At 36.0% G+C, this 19,099-nt stretch overlaps 3 protein-coding genes across 3 annotated transcripts; 2 read left to right on the top strand and 1 right to left on the bottom strand.

Annotated features, from left to right (window-relative positions):
* Window positions 1-3,484: 3,484 nt before the first annotated feature.
* Window positions 3,485-4,000, bottom strand: LOC120077182. The gene has a single exon (XM_039031087.1). It carries the CDS (start codon window positions 3,998-4,000, stop codon window positions 3,485-3,487), a length of 516 nt encoding a protein of 171 aa, XP_038887015.1.
* Window positions 4,001-9,528: 5,528 nt separating this feature from the next.
* On the top strand, window positions 9,529-10,197 carry LOC120078450. The gene has a single exon (XM_039032721.1). The coding sequence runs from the start codon at window positions 9,534-9,536 to the stop codon at window positions 10,125-10,127; it is 594 nt and encodes a 197-aa protein (XP_038888649.1). The 5' UTR covers window positions 9,529-9,533; the 3' UTR covers window positions 10,128-10,197.
* Window positions 10,198-11,410: 1,213 nt separating this feature from the next.
* LOC120078414 lies at window positions 11,411-12,898 on the top strand. The gene has a single exon (XM_039032685.1). The coding sequence runs from the start codon at window positions 11,465-11,467 to the stop codon at window positions 12,224-12,226; it is 762 nt and encodes a 253-aa protein (XP_038888613.1). The 5' UTR covers window positions 11,411-11,464; the 3' UTR covers window positions 12,227-12,898.
* The last annotated feature ends 6,201 nt before the right edge of the window (window positions 12,899-19,099 follow it).

Below are 19,099 nucleotides of genomic sequence, written 5' to 3' on the forward strand. Positions count from 1 at the left end.
ATAATCTATATTTGATGCCCAATCAATGTTTGAGAAGGCTGACACTACAAGAGATGGACTTGATTGAAATAGTAATCCATAGTGCTTTGTGCCACTGACATATCCAAGGACCCGTTTCGTTGCTTGCTAGTGAACGTCTATGGGAGCATTGAGAATCTGACTTAGGTGATTTACAATGTAAGTAATGTCTGGCCGTGTGTGAGTTAAGTACTGAAGGGTGCTAATTGTGCTTCGATAAAGGTATGGATCAGTAAGAGGGACTCCACCATTCATTGAAAGGTGTTTGCTCAGGGAGCACGGTGAGCCGACTAGTTTTAGTTCAGTGAAACCTATCCTTTGAAGTAGATCATCCACATAGTTAGATTGATTTAATATGAACCCATGTTCCATATAATGAACTTAACTACCTAAGAAATAACCGAGTTTGCCCAGATCCTTGAGTGCAAACAGTTGTCCAATGTGGCTACCAACTAAGAGATTAGACCATTATTATTGCCAGTGACAATTACATCCTTCACATAAACCAAGAGAAGATTAACCAAACCATTTGTATTGAGTATGAATAGAGATGTATCAACCTTCGAATGTGTGAACCCTCAGCTAGTTAGAGTCTTGCTCAACATGTCATTCGAAGTTCGAGGGGCTTACTTCAGTCCATATAAAGCTTTATCCAATTTACGAACATAGTCAGGGAAATCAGAGTGAACGTATCCGGGTGGTTGATGCATATAGACATCCTTTGTAAGTTTTCCATTCAGAAATGCATTGTTAAATTCGAGCTGACGAAGGACCCATCCTTTTGAAACAACAATGCTTAGTACAATTCTTATAATTGATGCTTTGACCACTAGGCTGAAAGTTTCAAAGAAGTCAATCCCAGGGTGCTGATGGAACCCTTTGGCAACTAAACGTACCTTGTACCTCTGTATCGAGCCATCTGGATTCTTTTTTAGTCAAAAAATCCATTTGCTGCCCAACACATTAAATGATGATGATAGAGGGACCAAGTGCCAAGTTTGATTATGTATAAGAGCTTGGTATTCAGTGTCCATTACAACTTTCCATTGAGGTGTAGCAAGAACGTCTGACACCCTAGTTGGTTCTGTCAAAGACCAATCAGATTTTATAGTGTTTAACCAAGCTTTTGGTTTGAAGATACAAGCTTTTCCCCTTGTAATCATGGGATGTGAAGGTTGTAGAGGATGTGGAGGGACAGGTATAGGTGCAGGTGATGGATCATTAGGGGATGGAGACTCATTAAAAGGTTGAGAAAAGGGAGAAAGGTAGGGGAGGGTGTGTGATTGACTGCTTGGTAGGGTGTTGTGTGTTGGAGGGCTTTGTACTGAGTTGGGCATAGTGAGGCTCGGTAGGTTGGGCTGAGATGGTTGATTTTCAATGTGTTGAGGTTGATCTGTGGGTCTGAAGCATTGAATTTGACTCGAATATGTGAGCTGGCTTAAAAGACTATGCAACGATGGGGTGAGATTGGGTGAAAGGATATTTGGACCATTGGCCATTCCCGATTTGAAGGTAGATCAGTTGGAGTCTTGAAAGCCAGAGAAAAATAGAAAGCCAGGCTCATTAAAAATAACACTTATGGAAATATAGACTTTACCATCCTTGTTTAAGCATCGATGCCCCTTGTGAACAATGTTTGGCCCTAAGTAGATACATTTGTTAATGTGAAATTGAAACTTGTTGGTTTGATATGGTCTGAGGCACAAAAAATAGGCACAATGAAAAACTCTCAACTTTGTAACATCCAAAAGTTTCTCATACATCAGCTGAAGAGGAGACTGATTCTTTAGAACTGGAGAAGGAAGGCCATTAATTAGGAATCTGGCATTGAGGAAGGCATTCCACCAAAACTTTAGAGGCATTGAGGCCTGTGCTAATAGAGTGAGTCCCATCTCCACTAAGTGTCTGTGTTTTCTCTCAGCCCGCTCATTTTGTGCAGATGTATAAGGATAGGAAAAACGTGATGCAATGCCAAGGGAGCTACATAGCTGATGTAGCATAATATATTTTCCTCCATTATTCGATTGTAGTGCTTTGATGCCTATGCTAAACTGTGTGTTAATTACTTGAAGAAAATGTTTAAAGGCCTGCATTATATCTAACTTTTGTTTGAGTGGATATAACCAGAGATATATGCTATAATCATCAATAAACGAAATGTAATATTTATATCCTTCAGTAGAACTGACTGAGGTTGGTCCCCATACATCAGAATGTATTAAATCAAATTTATGCTTCAGATGAGACAAAGAGTTAGAGAAGGGTAGGAAGTGAACTTTTCCAAGACAGTAGGGTTCACAAAATTTAACATCATCATTTAACTTAGTAGGTAGATTACAAACTTTTAAGACAGATTCCAAAACTCTAGATGAATGGTGGCTTAATCTCCTATGCCACAATTCTTTAGATCTACCAAATTTACTTCAACATTCGAGAGAGCAAAGGCAGTAGATTTGTTATTTTTGTCCATCGGATTAGGAGAATAGACATCCTCTCTAGTATTCACATCAACCTGGATCACCTCCGCTTCATCCAACTAATATTGGTCATCCTTAAGAGTTCCTTTCACTAGTGTTTACCCTAAACGTTTGTCCTTAACAACACAAGATTCATTATAAAACTCAAAAAAGACATCATTATCTTGGATAAGTTTTGACACACTGACAAGATTCTTTGTAATATTGGGCACACACAAAACATTTTTCAGATTCAGATTATAGTTAGGGGCATATAAACAGGCATTGCCAACAGATGATATGTTTAACTATTGTCCATTTCCTACCATGATGAGATCATTACCTGGATTGGCTATGTTGGTAGGATCAGCTATGACATGATTTGTTACACCACTGTTTGCATACCAATTGAAATCTCCTACAGACTCGTTTTGAAGAAACAGATTGAGATTTTGAGAGGTTACAAATGTTGATGAATTGGACCCTAAGTTTCCTTGGTTGGGATTGTTTCCCTTGCCATTCCTTTGATTTGGAACGAGTTCTCTATTATACCTCTGATAACATACATCTGCAGCGTGTCCATACCTGGAGCAAACTTGGCAAGTAGGTCTATTTCCCTTGCGTTGACTTCTTCCTCTGTTTATGCCTCCATTGAAGTTGCCATTGCTCTTGGATGTATTGAATTGTTGTCGATTTCTTCCCTGAGAGTTTCCTTGTCCAGATGGCTTAGGTGCAGTTGTGTTGCGATTGAATGCTGCATTTGCTGAGGCATTATGTGCAAACGATGTGTAGCTTTTGAGGTATTTTGATGTTTCAATCGTTTTTCGAAGGAGAGTAACTCTAACTGCATATCGAGCCATGAGATTTCTGGTTTTCTTTGGATGACTACTACCACTGGGTTGTATTCCTCATCCAATCCAAGAAGGACTTGAGATACGAGATTTCGTTTAGAGGTTGGACTTCCCACTTATGCTAAATTATCAGAATGAAGCTTCATAAGTTTCAAATATTCAGACATTGAAGGCTATCGTTACAGTTTGTTGAAAGACTTGACGCAAATAGTCTTTTTCAGCTCTTGACTGAACTCCAAATAGAGAGTGAATAGCATCCCACAGACTTTTAGCACTTTCATGTCCCATTAGTTGCACTGCAACTTCGGGAGTCATTGAGTTGTATGGCCAACCCAACAAGAGCTGGTCAGCAGTAACCCACACTTCATATAATGGGTTGAAAGTCCTTTCACCAGTTGCGCTCGACGCTCCTCCTGATGCTTGAGAGCCAAAATCACCAGTTTCAATACTGGGTATAGTAGAGACGGTGAACATTGGAGAGCAAATCTTAGTTCCAGATAGGTGCCTTTCGAGTTTGTATCCTCTTAAGATTGGAAGAGCTAACGTCTTCCATAACATGAAATAGCCTCTTTCTAATTTGGTGTTGGTTATCTGGTTGAGCAGCTGATTTAGTGGAGGCGTGCTGAATTTTGTCGATTCACCGATTGAGGATCCTGTAGCAATGGCGTTGGCCATATCGAGCTCTAATACCAAGTTAGAATTTAAGAAAGAAGATGCATAGGGACAAAATTTCAACTGATATTTTCTTATTGAAGAAAGGGCATAGTGAGCCCAAATCTATACAGATTTTCCAATTAAGGTTACATGAATAATTGAATAATAAAAAGAATATGGAGGAATAAAAATAATTGAATAATAAAAAGAATATGGAGGAATAAAAAATGGACCTTTAATATTAATATTATTGTTTTCAAAACTTATTAGAGAAATATTATTGTTTTGAAACTTATTAGAGACATATTGTTATTTTGGGAGTTCGAGGCTAGAGGTCGAACATTGAGAACTCAACTAATTTGGAGGTCGAACGTTGAGAACTCGATGAACAAAGAAAAACGTGGAAACAATACATAGGCCGAAACTTCAACCCTCGACAAGGGAAATCTCGCGAATGTCGCTTAAGTTGTCGAAAGTTGAAGTTTCGACACACATCCACCCTCGAGATTGCAAGTTTATTACTTTTCTTTTTCCCTCATAGAGAAAATAAAGTAATGAGATGGTATACTATATGTATCCGTGTACTTGAGTTGCTTCTAACAATCTATGCATTTTGTTATCATTTCGAATTAGACGGAGGCTTGTGGGATTGACGTGAGGGGGTGGGGATGGCTATATTTCTGGGAGCGAACTCCAGGTGAATATGAAGCGCATGGATACAAGTTATGCCTTGGAATGAAAGACAATTCTGAATTAGCTTTGTCTATGAACAAAATTTTGTATATTAGGTTGTCGAAGGTTACACACATGTTGAAACTTTAAAGCGATTAAGGAGATAAGTGGGCTGAAGCAGATTAAAGAGAGAGCGAGATTCAAAGCGAGATAGTAGGAGAGAGCGAGATGTTGAACGAGATTTTAAGAGAGAGCGAGATTTAGTTTACATTGACTAATTTGACTAACATTGAACTTGGTAAAATAAAATAGTTGAATAATTGAAAAATGAGTTTATTCAGGAATACACATTGAATGCTAAGATTACACATTGAGTTTCTGGTAGTAGATCCATAATCAAAAAAGTATTTGTGATTGTTCCAGAAGAAATGAAAGCTAGTAATCATTAATGGAAAAATAACAACAATAACAGAGAGAGCGAGATATTGAGAGAGAGCGAGAGTGAGAGAGCGAGATCTTAGGAGAGAGCGAAAGTCTTCAACTTATTGAATTATCATTTAGGATAAGTATATGATAAATACAAAAGATGAGAGAAAAAAGACTAAATTAATCATTACTAGTATTGAATAATCATTAGACTATCTTTGAATAGTATTTAGATTTAGGGATTAGCTAGTTAAGTTTAACAAATAAGCTAACTAGTGCCCATAACATTGAATAATATATTAGTATATACTATACTATAATTGCAATAATCCATAAGACCAAAAAATTGATATATTAGTATTTATATAGTAAGGAACCTACTATATGATTACAAAAAAAAAAAAACCAGGATTATAAGTAGTTATTATATAACTAACAATTTGGTAGTATTTTTTATATTTAATAATATATAACTTGCGTACATACTCAATAAAATGACTTATTAGAAAAAAATATTATTTAGGTGATTATAAACCTATATTAACATCTGGGAAGCGCTTAAAGTTACAGAAGGGAACTTCCTTTGTAATTATGTGCCAATAAAATGGTAGTATAACAATCCACATAGTTTTCGAACGTTGACTGGTTGTTAGCTAATTCCAAATTCGTTGTCTATCATCATTTTATACCTCTATGATAATGAGTGAACCTTTCAGGTAATCTACCCAATAAGTCATTCTTAAGAAACGATGAATATCAGAGAATGTACAAGTTTGAAGGGCAATTAGGGTGCAATACAGCTCAAAAACCTGTGCTCTAGTAACTCTTTCATGCTCTCGTAGTACGAACTCTGACAATTGAGGAGAAGAGTAAATACTTCAACATGACGTTTCCAATTATGTAGTATGTTTCGCACGTCCAAATGATGAATCTTCGGTAAGTTCATGTTAACAATTAAGTGCAATACGAGCCATTACAATTAAATTGCGATGCTGGAATGCAAGAAATGCTTGCAACTTGTTACTATAGAAACGGCTCATCCCGTCGGTCATTGCACTGGACTTGTTCGATGAATTTATGAACCTAAAGTGATGAAACACCATAGAGAGAAATTGTAACAGCAACGATAGAGGTGATGGCTTTTATATTATATCTCACTCAAGTGGTTGATCTTGACTGGGTAATAATTCTAGATAGTAGAAAAGAGTAAAGACAAATGGTTGGACGGACCCTGATATATGTCAAAGCGAATTAAACGGTATTCCTCAAAGATTATACATATATATTTGGCAATATTTCAGGACAGAAGTTTTTACGGAGTATTATCGTCGCAAACGGTGTCGAATAAAAAAGTATTAAATTTTTTAAATTCATTGGGATAAAAGTATTATGTTGTTATAGTGCCGGGTGTCACAGGGTTTTACAAGTTAAAAACGTTCATTACAACAATTGAAGAAGTATAAATAGGAGGGAGGAAAAATACGGAGTTGTGTCTTAAAGTTTTTTGTGACAACATTTGTCTCAGAGCATGGAGTCAAAGACATGGATGGAGGATTACAAGATATATGTGAAATGACGACAAATCTATCGCAGAGTGCATAATTGGAGTCCTCAAAGGAGCTCGAATGTTGCCTATAAATGCTCTTGTCTGATAAACATTCTTCAAATGCGTGAACTATTTCGAAAAAAAAAGAAAGAGAGAAGCAAAAATAAGGATGCATTTGGAGCGTCAAGATAAACCCAGGACCTGTTGATCCCTAATAGTTTTGTACGACCAAGTCCATCTATACGATATATGTTTGTATGGCAAGATGTGTACTACTGGAGAATATCTTGCAGACGTCAAGAGGCAGGATTTATTCAGTTGGAATGGCATCTGATCACAGCTTGGCTCGAGAGATGAAGGCTTGAGATGCATACATTCCATATGTTTTGGGAGTGCACTATCATCTTAAAGATATAGAGAGGTTGTTGGGGTTACCTGTTGAGCCAGTCACCGAGTGATGTATAATGAACTGGTTAAAATTGTCAATTGGGTAACCTCGTACTGAACCTCCCGACGAGACAGTGCGTTTGAAGCCCGGACAAGATTAAATGATTGAGGTTAGTTAATATTGGTTAGGAACACATTTCGTGAGCTCACAGAATGATGCAGGACGGAAACCGTCATAAGATATGGCGAGCATATATACTACAAATGATGGGTGGAAGTCTGTTTTCAGATAAATCAAGTCATTTTGTTTTCAGATAAATCAAGTCATTTTGTTCATCTGATTGTTCCTGCCACTGTTAGCTTACATCCATGATGCGGGCGGTATTCGTGGGGTGGAGCATGCTTGGCATGGTTGTATAAACAACTATGCCAAAGCAACAAAACCTGGATTCGAGAGAGTTGGGTCTCTCATACTTTGCAACTATGGCTTAGGAGCGATTTACAACAATGGCTCTACCGCTACATCATGTTAATGACGCTCAGTTAGTGTGGAGAGCCTACGGTTTCCGGTATGTTGTTTTAATTCATTTAATTTTTTATCACGATCTAGTAAATTCTAAATATCTAAATTATCAAATTTAAATTTGGTTAGGACAAATTTTGTGTGACTAGGACAGCCACACATGTATTACGTCATAGATATATACTTCGATCTGTTCAACCTGAACAGTCAATTACACTAAACCTAATTGATTATTTTATTCACAATTTTTATTATTTGTCTTTAATATTCTCTAATATAATATTTTTTGTTTCAGGTATTGAGAGCCGTACAAAATTATTGTGCATACTTTGCCTATAATTTTGTACGAATGGTCAAAAATATATGGCGCGACGATGAGTCCTCTCATATGTTTTCACATTGGTGAGGGGCATTCCTGATAGGGTGATGAGGCATTCGGGTTTTCAACAGAGTATCGCCTATGTAATTTGAACTCGTACTGCATGATATTGACTAAGGACTGGAGATTGGTTCGAAAAGTTGCACATTTGGTAGTGCGATGGGACTATCGTGCAATGTTTATTGCAGTGGGGTTTCTCTCTTGAACAGTTTGACACAGATGTAACTCCATAATATATTCATTGGTATATAATATCACAAGGAGCTACATCACTCGTTCGGAGCAGCTATGGGTCATCTGGTAAATGAATGAATATTATCTATTTTTTTAATTTAAATTTATTTTAAATATTGTCTAATTGTTTTATAATTCACAGAGATCGAACAACAGTAGACTCCGTGAGGTTGCGAATGATCCGAACCAGTTATTGCTATATGTAGTGACAACCAAAGCTATATGGAGGAAATTCATTATATGTACGATATACCTATTGTTCTCCACCAGCTTCTAGACGTAGAGGACCTGTTCGGAGAGGATGAGTTTGATGAGGTTGCACATAATGTGGAAGAGTTTTCCCTATGACGCAGACGTAGAGTCAAACTAATTATGTTAGTCCGGTGGTGTGCCAACATTTGGTTCGGGACATTATGACTTAGAGGCTGGTCCTTGTCTTCATACGTGCATGGACATGGTCGGGGTATGGAGAGCATAATGAATATTTATATTATGAGCGCCCTGCAGAGGTACCAGGAGCAACATCAAGAAGAACACGAGCAACCTCAAGTTCGAAATGGACAACGACAACCAGCTCGAAATCGACGACGTCCACCTTGTGGGACACATTGATTTTTTAAATTATTTTATATAAATGAGATATTTAATTTACATTTTTTTATTTTATGAGTTATTATTTTTTTAATTTATTCTTTTTAGAATTTAAATAAAATAATAAAATATTTTTAGAAATTATTTTTATAAAATAGAAAATTAAAAAAAGAGAGAATTAGAAAGAAGAAGGTGGAATGTGTAATAATTAAAAAGGAAAAAAAGGGAAATTTGTACGGTATTCTCGCTTTTCTATCAAAATCTCGCTATTTCGCTCTCGCTCTCGCTCACGCTCACGCTCAAATCTCGCTCTCTCATAATCTCGCTCTTGAATTTGATTGGGAAGTTCAATGGTAAAAAGAAGGAGATTCATTAACTCGTTATTTAGTCAGACTTGCTGAGATGACAGAATCCGTAAAAATTATTCAATAAGCTTTGGAAGGAATTCCAGGGGGACCTTATGAAAATTTAGAAATACAATCTTTTGATAGATGAATGTCTCCGGAATGATAATTAAACAGACTCAATAATAATGTTAGGAAGGGCAAGGTCGAGGGTTCAAAGTTTAATGTACAAGTGAAAGGAAGGTCGAGGGTTGAAAATTCGACCTTCAACCCTCAACTTATTTTAAAAAAAAACAACAATATTTACAAATAATTTGAAAACAACAATAATTTTCTAAATAGTTTCTAAAAGACAATATTCTTTTAATTTTTCTATGACAGATGACCCAATCATAAAGGAACGGAATAAAGGCTGTTGAAATCCAATCCTAAACTGATCTTTATTGCTCATCATGACTCTCGTATGTGATGTGGTGGTCTCCAACTGGTGTGGCTTCTTTGACCTATCTTTGATGGCAATATCTCTAACACATCCACTGCACTTCGATGTCCACCCACTTTGCACTCAATTCCCTGAGCAGGTCCGCCACGTCATCGACGACCACAATAAGCTGACCCTCCGCAATCTCTCCTCTGGGCAATGCTCTGTTTGCGAAATTGATTGTTCTTCTCTCTGGGTCTACAGCTTCAATGTTTGTGGAGTCAATATCCATCCCAAATGCCTCCTTAAGCCATACGGTTCGCCGACGAAATCTCGCAGGATACTTCACGCGCACGCGCCGCCGTGGGCGGCGGCTCATAAACCTAATGGTTATCATGTGAATCCAAATGGTTATGATGGTGGCCATTTTTCTTACGGCGGCGTTCCGGCTCCTTGGGGATTTCCGAATCATAATTTTAGTTATGCTCCTGGAGCTAATTATGGTGGACATCTACCGTCGCCGCCGATTTGGGGATCAATATTTGGGGGTGGAATGTTTGCTCTGGTTCAAAATTTAGCGGCAGGTGCTATTATTGAGTTTATTTCCGGTTCTGCTGGTGCTTAGTTCTTCTTGCAATGTTGTTTCATTGTTCATCGTCTTCTTAAATTGAGAATTTTACCTTTCCATTATGTTCTCTCTAATTGTGTTATTGGCTTATTGCTTAATTGCTGATTTGGTACTGATAATTAAAAAAAAGAAAAAAAGAAAAAAGGAAAAAAAATTGTAAGCAATAATTGTATTTATTATTGTACTGAAAAGGCCCAGAAATAAGTCTGCCATAGACATCATCATATGTTGCAACTTGTGAGAAACATTTATGAATCCTACATTAATATTAATATGTCTAATAAATTTAGAAAACTTAATATGGGATTAAACAATAATTGAGTTCTTACCTTCAACTAAAATAAAAACAACTTTTTTAGATATGTAAAGTTAATAAGAGTACCCTTATTCAGTGTGGTTATACCATTTAGATATACTTTCAAATCTTGGGTGAGTACTATCAAGATGTTCATTAAATATCTCAAATATAACTAATATTTAATTTGTAACTCCCATATGACATGATTAATTAATTTAAGTTCAACAAAAATAACTTAAACATAATAATAATAAGAAGAAAAAAAGTTTTTTTTAGTTATTAGGTTTTGAATCTAATTTCTATATGATTCATAGGTTTTAAAATAATACACATTTGGTCCTTAAATTTTGAGTTTTATTTCGATTTAGTCCTTAACTTTCAAAAGATTATAATTTTACACTTGAGATTTGAGTTTTGTTTCAATTTGGTCCCTAGGCTTCAAGATTTTTCATTTTTATCCTTAATTATTCATTAAGTACTCATTTTTAATCATTAATGCCAATTTCTATGAATTAGTTAAAAACAATTATGAAGCGAAATTTTAAATCTAATTCTAAAAATGATAACATATAGTGAAACCTAATTAATTTTAAATTTTTTTAATAATTTTTAATTTATTAATATAAATTAATATTAAAGATAGAAAATGAATATTTAGTACATAGTTCGAGATTAAAAGTGTAAATCTTAAACATATGGACTAAATTAAAGCAAAACACAAATGAGATTGTAACATTTTTAAGATTTAGAGACTAAATAGAAACTAAACCCTAAAATCTAAAAGCAACCAAAATTGTTATTCCTAATGATAATTAAAACCAAGTCAAATTTGTATGCATCTTCTTGCAACTTGCAAGTCAATTAGCAAACTCTTTTAGTTTGCAAAAAATAAATGAAAAGAAGCACAATAAAAAAAAAAAAAAAAAAAAAAAAAAAAAAAAAAAAAAAAAAAGAAAAAGAAAAAGAAAAAGAAAACGCGTAATTCTTCGGCTATAATAATCTGTTTAAACTCATCTCTGAAACCCCGACAACCACCATGGCTCTGGTTCCGAAGACCACGAAATTCCATTTCACTCATCCAAACCACCATTTGCAATTGCACCCCGACGACCACCATGATTACATTTGCGACGGCTGCAAAACCTCCAGTTCAGGTACCCGCTTCCGATGCCATTCCTGCAATTTCAATCTCCATGAATACTGCGCCAATTGCCCGGAGAAACTCATCTCCTCCTCCATCCACCACCATCCCCTCACTCTCCTCCTCCGTAAGCCCGATGGCGCTCGCCTCAACGACCGAATTTGCGACATTTGCCGGGACTCCGTCGACGGGCTGTTCTACTGGTGCAAAGACTGCGATTTCAACGCCCACCCACTTTGCACCCGGCTCCCTAAAAGCCTCCGCCATGTGATTGACAGCCAACATTTTTTGAACCTCCAAAAGCTGCCGTCCGGTGGCTGCGCCGTTTGTAAAAAGGATTGTTCTTTTCTTTGGGAGTACGGATCTGGGGTTTGTAGAGTTAATATTCATCTTGAGTGTCTGTTGGAGCCGTACGAGTTGCCGCCGAGTCAACAGCCGAGTGGGGGAGGGAGAGGGACAACTACTTCTCGTGTAGTGCCGCCGCGGTGGGGAAGTTGGCCGCCTCCGTTTCCCGGCGGTGGTTTCAGTGGATTGGTGGGTATAATTCTGGGTGGCAATTTGGTAATAGTTACGGTAATTTTGGTATGGGAGGGCATTATGGGAGTTATGTCTACCCCGCCCCTTACGTCGTTCCCGATTAGCTTCTGTGTATCGTAATTATGGAGCGCCGCCGGTATCGTCGAGAAGTGGGGGAAAGCTTGGGAAATCAATGTTTGCTCTGGTTGGTGGACTGACCGTTGATGTGATGTCTAGTGTTATTTCTGGGTTTCCCGTTGACTTCCAATCGGACTTCCATTTTGATTTCAGTTGGATAAGGATTGAAACTCCGATGATTATTTAGATAAGGGTGGTTTTAAAAGTTAATTGGGAAAAATGGATGGTTTTGAACTTATTTAGGAAAAATTGGTGATTTTTTTTGTCCCCATCCAAGAGGCGTAAAGACTCACTCTAGTATTTTATTTTTATCCCCGTAAGCCGCATTTAAAAAAAAAAAATTTAACCGGTCATTCGAGAATATTTTATTTAGTTTCTTTCCCCCGTACGCCACATTAATCGCACACAATCACTTAGTAAACTATGCAATCGTTTAGTAATTATACACGACCATACACAATCGCTTAGTAAATAATCCACGACTGTTTAGTAATTATACATGATCGCACATAATCATTTAGTAAATTACTATGCGATCGTTTAGTACGATCGTTTAATACGTCATTTGAGAATGTTTTATTTAGTAAATTACTATGCGATCGTTTAGTAAATTATACACGATCGTTTAGTAAATTATACATGATCGCTTAGTAATTTATACACGATTGATTAGTAATTTATACATGATCACTTAGTAAGTTATACACGATCGCTTAGTAATTTATACACGGTTGCTTAGTAATTTATACACGATCGCCTAGTAAGTTATACACGATCGTTTAGTAAGTTATACACGATCGCTTAGTAATTTATACACGATTGTTCACTTATTAATGATTTGTTTATCCAGTTGTAGATCAATGGCGTTACTTCACATCTTTGTACGATTTGGTAAAGATTGGGATGAGTCTGGAAGAAATTATGTTGGTGGTCATATGAAAGGTCTGAAAGTCAGAAATGATATAACAGTCATCTAAATTTATCTAAACGATCGCTTAGTTATTTATATTATGTATAACACCAATTGTACTGTACAATATGTATTTTTAGCACAAATTTATCTAAACGATCACCTAGTTATTTATTTGCTTAGTTAAACGTACAACACCAATTGTATTCTACAAATTTAGCACAAATTTATCTAAATGAAAACTAAATGATCGCGTAACAGTTAGGTAAATGATCACTTAGTATTATCTAAATGATCGCTTAACAAAACCTAAGCAATTGCTTAGTATTAGCTAAACGATCGCTTAGTATTATAAATTAGTACACGATCGCATAATGGATATCTAAACGCACTAACAGTTAACTAAACAATCGCTTAGTATTACCTAAACGATCACTTAGTATTATCTAAACAATCACTTATTATTAGTCAAACGATCGCATAATGGATATCGAAACGATCGCGGAGCAGTTAGCTAAACGATCGCTTAGTATTATCTAAACGATCGAATAACAAAACCTAAGCGATCGCTTAGTATTAGCTAAACGATTGCTTTATAAATTAGTACACGATCGCATAATGGATATCTAAACGATCGCTTAGTATTAGCCAAACGATCGCTTAGTAATATCTATCCGATCGCTTAGTATTCTCTCTGATCGCTTAGTAATATCTAACCGATCGCTTAGTTTTCTCTCTGATCGCTTAGTAATATCTATCCGATCGTTTAGTATTCTCTATCCGATTGCTTAGTAATATCTATGATTGATTTGATATTATTATTGCTATTTTGAGATTAAGAAATTTCTATGATTGATTTGATATACTCGATATTAATTTTTGACTATTGTAAATAATTGAATTACAAGTGCATTATCGTAATTGAATTTCATTAATAAATTTAATCATATATACAATGTTCGTTGTTCACGACTGGAAGAAGATCCTCTATTATGCCTAGATCGATCATGTTGAGTGACATAGTGTCCACGATCGCTACACCCTCTTACACTTGGTGATTGACTTTCCTCTTGAAAGTGTATACCCTCACTACGTTGTCGATATGTAACATATTGGTCATGGATATTTGGATGGACATGTGAAGTTTTTAAATGGTCTGGTAGATGGGCGAAGTTGTTAGATTGATCAGCTAACCATGTAGGCTTAGACGACCTCCCTTAAGAATGACATCACTCGTGGTTACGCCTAAGAAAAGGCCACGAATTTGTTCCCAGTCATAATTTAGAGACCCGATCAATGGTTTTCCATTAATCGGGAGTTCAAATTGGATGGCTACATCTTGAAGTGTAATTGTACACTCTCCATGCAACATGTGGAAAATGTGTGTCTCCTGGCACCATCGTTCCACTATTGTCATTATCAGATGCCAGTCTAGTTGTATAAATTTTATACAAGAGACTCCGTAGAATCTGAAAGCTCATAAATAGTTCAATATACGAGGGTCTGGATTCTCCTGCCTGCGAATAACAGCCTCTCTTCGCTGACAATGCATTGCATCGATATGCTCGTCTTCCCAAACAGCCTCGGATCTATGGTTGCGCTGTAAGGACAAAACTGAGTCGTTGTATGGCCCTGTGGTAACATCCCCGTCCATCTGATCCCATAAAAACAATATTAAATTTAGTAAAAATAAATGTGATTACAATCAACAAATATAATGTCAGTTAACAAAGAATACACCTTTCATTGTATAAATATAATCAATAAATACAATGAAAATTAAAAAAGAATACACCCTTCATTGTATAAATACAATCAATAAATAAAATGAAAATTAATAAAGAATACACCCTTCATTGTATAAATACAATAACAATTAATAAAGAATACACCTTTTATTGTATAAATACAATCAATAAATACAATCAATTAATAAAGAATAAATAAGTAAATGAAGTTACAATCAATTAAATACGATGAGAATTAAAAATAAATAACTAAGTCGCATCACGAGCTCGATTGAGACAATTCCGTCTATTATGCCCTTCTTGTCTGCAAATTGTGCATCGTGTCTTGTAACGTTCCCTCTAATCCATCTTGTTTTGCATGCGAGAAGTACACGGTCTGCCAACCTTCCTAACTCGTGATTTTTCTAGATAAATAGTTGGGAAGTTAGGATCAGGCCAACATTTTTTATCAAGGATGGACTCGAACTGGGGTGAATAACATGTCAGATAAGTGAAAATTTTGTAATAGTCTTCAATGTAGTGAAAGTAGTCTACCCCAATGGTCTTACACGCAGCCATAGTATGAGAACAGGGGATTCCAAAACTTTGCCACTTATTGCATGTGCATGTTCTTTCACTTAACTTTATTTGGTGTGTGTTTCCACCCTTTAGTGTTATTGGATTGATTAAGGTGGTGACTTCACACAACCCTGTTTGATGGTCAAATATGTTGATGGAATGTTTGGTTGCACGTTGTTCCCAGCAACTTAGTTTCTTTACCGCATACCTATGACAAATATGACAATTACTTAGAATACCTCGATAGTTAGTATAAAAAGTGGGTAACTAAGATGTGAATAATTTACCTCGTGAAACACTCTCCCGATTCAAGGACAGTCTCTATTTCTAATCGACGAGCAGCGAAATAAGTAATAGTTCGGTAGAATGTTGCTTGGACTAGTGCAGTAATCGGTAGCTTTCTGGCTCCTTTCAGAATAGCATTTGTACTTTTGGCCACATTCGTGGTTAGCCATCCATAATGATGACCACCATCATGTGACTATGTCCACTGCTTAGGATCTATGGAAGCAAAATATCGTAAGCAATTAGGATTTGATGTTTGAAGTTCGGCCATACAGTCATTAAACTTTTGAACTTGAAATTTTGATCCTGCACTATACACCAAACTCTTCAATAAACTATTTTTGAACTTGTCGTTAAAATTACTCGCCATATGTCACAAGCAGAATCTGTGGTGTACTCCAACCCAACTGTTGCTAGGGTTTCTGACTGCAGATATAATGCCTTTGTATCTACTGAACTTAGACACATTCCCTCCCTTCTATGCACCACATGATCCCATAAATTCCTCAAAAACCAGCCCCACGAGTAAGCACTTTCCTCCGGTACTATGGTGTATGCAACCGGATAGACGTGACCATTTGCTCTACTGAGGTAGCTATTAACAATGTTCCTTCATACTTCCCATACAAATGGGTTTCGTCAATTTGAAGTAGCGGTCTGCAATTCTTGAAACCCTCAATAATAGGTCCAAACGATCAAAACACGCTACTGAACATTACAAGCCTTTCATCACAATCTACCTCATTCAGCCTCCAATGGACGACTGTACCGGGATTTGTGATTTGCAAGATATTCATTCATTTGGGTAGCAAATTGTACGATTCGATCCAATCTTCGAATATCTTCGCAATTGCCTTTCTTCTTCTGTCCCATACTTTCCAGTAACTGACAGAATAATCATACTGTTTCAAGATAATATCTTGTAATGTTTTGATGTCAACTGACGGATTTTTTTTCACTATGTTGCTTACCTCAGATGCACTTAGATCTGAGTCCAATTGATTGTGATCCTGACTCAGTCTTGCATACACCCAAGCATGCAGGCCATTGTATTGGGTGATTTGAAATTTACCATGTTTTTTACTGCAAATAGCGCGAAGTCTCCATGTGCACCCATTGCCATATCTCTTACACTTGATATCCCATGTTGTTTTCTTCGACTCAATGACTTCAAAATTTTGATGTCGAATGATTGAGTAGGTTTTCACTGCATTTTCTAAATCCAATTTGGAATTGAATAGCATCTCCTTAAGCAGTGAATCAGACCCCATATTACTATCATCCCCCGTTGTCGAATTGGGTTCAATGGTCATCTCGTTCAGGTCTATCTCAGTAAATGTTTCAAGGACTTCATGTACACCATAAAATTGAGTAGGTAGTTAATCTAAATCGATATCATCATCGTCTATTTCAACTTCTTCGTCGTTTGTGGCAATAGTTAGATCACATTGCTCATCCTCCACAACATGGCTTTCCAACTGAACAGTAATTTCAACTTCTTCTCTCGTTGATGCTGGACTTAGGACATTGGATTGAGATATATACAATTCTACTCTAGTTGGAGGGTATGAAGCGTTGCTCATCATGAACCGTACATCAGTCTCACTTCATAATGAGATGGGGATATAGAAAGTAGATCCCGCTACATAACTACCAAATCTAAATATTACTTCTATCCCATCATCTCTATTTATGGATAATGTATCACATAATCCATCGATTAATGTGTTGAAGTCAACTTGACGATGCATATTTATAAGCAGAGATGGTTGCCTATCATATTCTATCCCATTTGGCCCATTAACAATGTTTCCGTGCATATAACATAAAAATTCCACAACGTCCATTGTAGTTTGGCAAATGCAATATAATATTTATCATAATATTTGTAAGTATATATTAGGCCAACAATATTAATGTGTTATTACTATTTTTTTAATATTTACAAATAAAGGAATGTTTTTTTTAATAAAAAAAAATATTAAGACATGCATAATCATTTGACCATAAATCATTGATAAATATTTTTTTTATATTGACATGAATATTTGTTCTTTAATCATTAGAAAATTTACAACGCAATATTACTAACAATAACATTAACATTAACATTCAATATTCAATAATGAATACATCATTCCAAATAATGGGTAAATAACTATATACATACTTTTTAAATGACTTGATTGTAGAGTTTTCTTAGAAACCCTGTAAAAAAAAAAAAATCAATACAAAATTATGGATATTTTTTTTACTAAAATAATGGACATTAGGAACATATTAATAATTTTACATTAATAGCCATTAGGAACATATTATATTATTTTATTAATGACTTTTTTTTTATATATTTCTAAACTATTAACTGTTTTATATATTTTTTTCTTTTCTCCACAAAATAAAGTAATATCATTATTTTTTTTTAAATATCACTATTTAAATTTAACTTTTATATAACTTTTACATTTAAAAAGTTTTATTTTTCCATTAAGAACATATTTAAAAATGTGCATTAGATAATTTTTACTAAAAGTATGTGTTAAATGAAGAATTTTGGACTAATCACAAGTTGCCACGTTGTTTACTAAATTAATGAAAAAAATTCTAAATCATTAAATTTGGATCCAATTAGAAGTTGACATATGTCCCGAATTGAATTAAAGACAAATTTCGATGATGCCACGCGGTTGGATCAGATGAGATTAAATTGGCCCAGTTTGATATTATTATTTGGGTTTAAAGTCCAAACTACAAAAAAGACTGAATTGGACTCAAATTTCAAATCAAACCCAAAACCGACTAATTGGGCCCAAGGGCCAGACCCATGGATCAACAAAGCCCATGTCCAAATAATTGGGCCTAAGGGCCAGGCCCATGGACCAAACAAGCCTAAGCCCACGAAGCCCACGTGAGAACTCTATAAATAGAGAAGTTCTCTTCATTTGTAGGGGACAACATTTTCTACATTAAGAGAGCCCAGAGAGAATTCATCAACAATCAAAAGACTCCCAAGACTTCTGAAGCTGCACTCCTAGAAGACAGAAGACTCTTGAAGACACAAAGACTCTTCCAAGACTTCTACTTCAAGAACGTTCAGTGCTTTTCTTCTTCAAGTCAAGCACATTCACTCAACTGAGAGAGAATCAGAGGAATCAAGTATTAGAGATCAAACCACATCGCATCAAATCAAATTCAACATCAACACCAACTCAAGTTCAACTCCACGAACAAGTTTCTCTGGAAATCTCGTGTGAACAAATTGGCATGCCCAGTGAGACATCTCTACCTCTCATCTCTCTCTCAGTATCCAAACAAGGCAAATGGCATCTAAGAAGATGGCATCCAAAGCTTCCTCCACAAATGGCTCGTACATGG

Source organism: Benincasa hispida, chromosome 5 (assembly GCF_009727055.1).
Source record: "Benincasa hispida cultivar B227 chromosome 5, ASM972705v1, whole genome shotgun sequence".
Taxonomy (NCBI): Eukaryota; Viridiplantae; Streptophyta; class Magnoliopsida; order Cucurbitales; family Cucurbitaceae; genus Benincasa; species Benincasa hispida.

Bases quoted from the DNA above. Each gene is read 5' to 3' on its own strand.
- LOC120077182 (XM_039031087.1), bottom strand. From the start codon at position 4,000: ATGGCCAACGCCATTGCTACAGGATCCTCAATCGGTGAATCGACAAAA.
- LOC120078450 (XM_039032721.1), top strand. From the start codon at position 9,534: ATGACTCTCGTATGTGATGTGGTGGTCTCCAACTGGTGTGGCTTCTTT.
- LOC120078414 (XM_039032685.1), top strand. From the start codon at position 11,465: ATGGCTCTGGTTCCGAAGACCACGAAATTCCATTTCACTCATCCAAAC.